Raw genomic sequence first — 1,684 nt, 5'->3', positions numbered from 1 at the left:
TCGCAGCCAGCCTGGGGTGAGGTCGGGAGATGGGTTTGTGGAGGGGGCACGAACGGAGGGTGCTGACCCAGGCAGGCAGAGTCCCCCGGACGGGAACGAGGACAGGGATGAGTTCTCGGTCTGACTTACCCCACAGGAGGGTTGCTCCGGCCCAGAGTGTCCACCAGCTCCGCAGGGAGCCCATGTCTGCAGGGAGAACAGAGAAGGGGTCATAGGAGGCTGGCCTGGAGAGGACAGCAGGGCCCAGTCTCCGGACGACGGCCCCATGGGCACCGGGAAGGCTGAGGTGGGCTGGATCGAAGAGGCAGCGTGTGCGTGTAGGGCAGTTGGATGTCCAGTGGGTCTGGGGGTGGGTGGGGAGGGCAGGACAGGGGCCAGAGTAGGAGACCTGATGTCCCACTTCCAAACGAGACCCCAGCCTCTCTCACCTGCAGGTCCCTGGAGCTGCAAGCCTAGCCCCTGGGCTGGGCTATATAGTGGGGTTTCTTGGCTCCTCAGGCCACACCCTGGGCCACCTGCCAAGCAGATAGTCCTAACTTCCTGGAGAGGCTGCTGATTCCAGGGCCAGGTGGAATGGGGACCCCAAAGGCCTGCGAAGGGTGGAAGGCAAGCCTGGACACCTGGGTCCTGAGGCGTGTGAGAACAGGTGGTGGCTGTGGCCTGGGAGCCTTCTGGGAACTTCATTTCTGGAAGGGCGGTGTTCCTGAGGGAAACAGCTGGGGAGCAGGGTGCTGAGGCCCTGGGTTCCCGGGGGGTAGGTTGGGGAGCGGGCAGTGGGGTGGAAGACAGTATTTGGTCTTGTTTGCTGACTAGAACCTGCCTGCAGATTCTTCCCTTGGCTCCTGCCAGGAATAATAACAAAGGACCTGCATCCGGGTCCTGGCTGCTCCCCAGCCCCTACAAGCTAATCTCCAACCACCCACTATTGTTTCCAGGCACCACTTGGTGGGGGTCCGGAGTCTGGGATGGGCAGGAATCTGAGCACCTGCCCCAGGCCTTTGGAGAGAGACACAATGCCTCCATCCCCGGACCCATGGTGCCTCCTGGAGACGCTGGCTGTGAAATGAGGACATCGAAACTCGTCTCACTGGGCTCGTTGATCTCCCAGAGGGCACGCTGAAAACTCTCAAGGACCTTAGATGGGAGGTGGGCCCCTCTGGTGGGAACTGGGGGCTAGAGCTGTGCGTGAAGAAGCACGGAGGCCTCTGTTTTCTGGTTCCACGCAGATATCAGGTTCCACTTCCTGGAGAATTATTTGTTTTCTGGGAGGTTTTCTTGCCCTGAAAAGAGACTGCCCGAACAAGTTTTGGGTGACTTTGTGTCCCCCATCACCCCAGGACCTGCCGGAGATGGGAGATGGGTCTCAGTTGCACATAGGGAGAAGAGACCGCTGACGGGTGGCATGAGTTTTCTGAGATGGAGTCTGTTCCTCCTGGGGGGCTGGCCTGACCCATGCTCTGCTCCCCTCCTCCTGACCCCAGGACTTTGCTGGGGAGTCTCCCCTTGAAACAGCAGCTGCAAAGCATGGATGGCCTCTCGGACAACACCCAGCAGCTGCCGCCCCCAGGACTCCTCCTCTCTTATCACCTCTGGGTGGCCAGCGTGGGTGGGGGCTTTGACACCCCCCACCCAGGGCAGGTTCCCAGAGGGAGAGATAAAGCCTGAGTTTACTGGGACACAAAGT

General features: G+C 60.6%; 1 protein-coding gene across 1 annotated transcript in view; it reads right to left on the bottom strand.

Moving 5' to 3' along the window:
- Positions 1-184, bottom strand: part of LOC105300218 (IgGFc-binding protein) — a 35,954-nt gene extending 35,770 nt beyond the window's left edge. Inside the window, exon 1 of the mRNA XM_023537909.1 lies at positions 130-184. Within this exon, the coding sequence (XP_023393677.1) occupies positions 130-184 (55 nt within the window). The remainder of the gene's footprint in view (positions 1-129) is intronic.
- Positions 185-1,684: the final 1,500 nt, after the last annotated feature.

This window comes from Pteropus vampyrus, unplaced genomic scaffold (genome assembly GCF_000151845.1).
Source record: "Pteropus vampyrus isolate Shadow unplaced genomic scaffold, Pvam_2.0 Scaffold203, whole genome shotgun sequence".
Lineage (NCBI taxonomy): Eukaryota > Metazoa > Chordata > Mammalia > Chiroptera > Pteropodidae > Pteropus > Pteropus vampyrus.
This window is presented reverse-complemented; position numbering and strand designations above follow the sequence as displayed.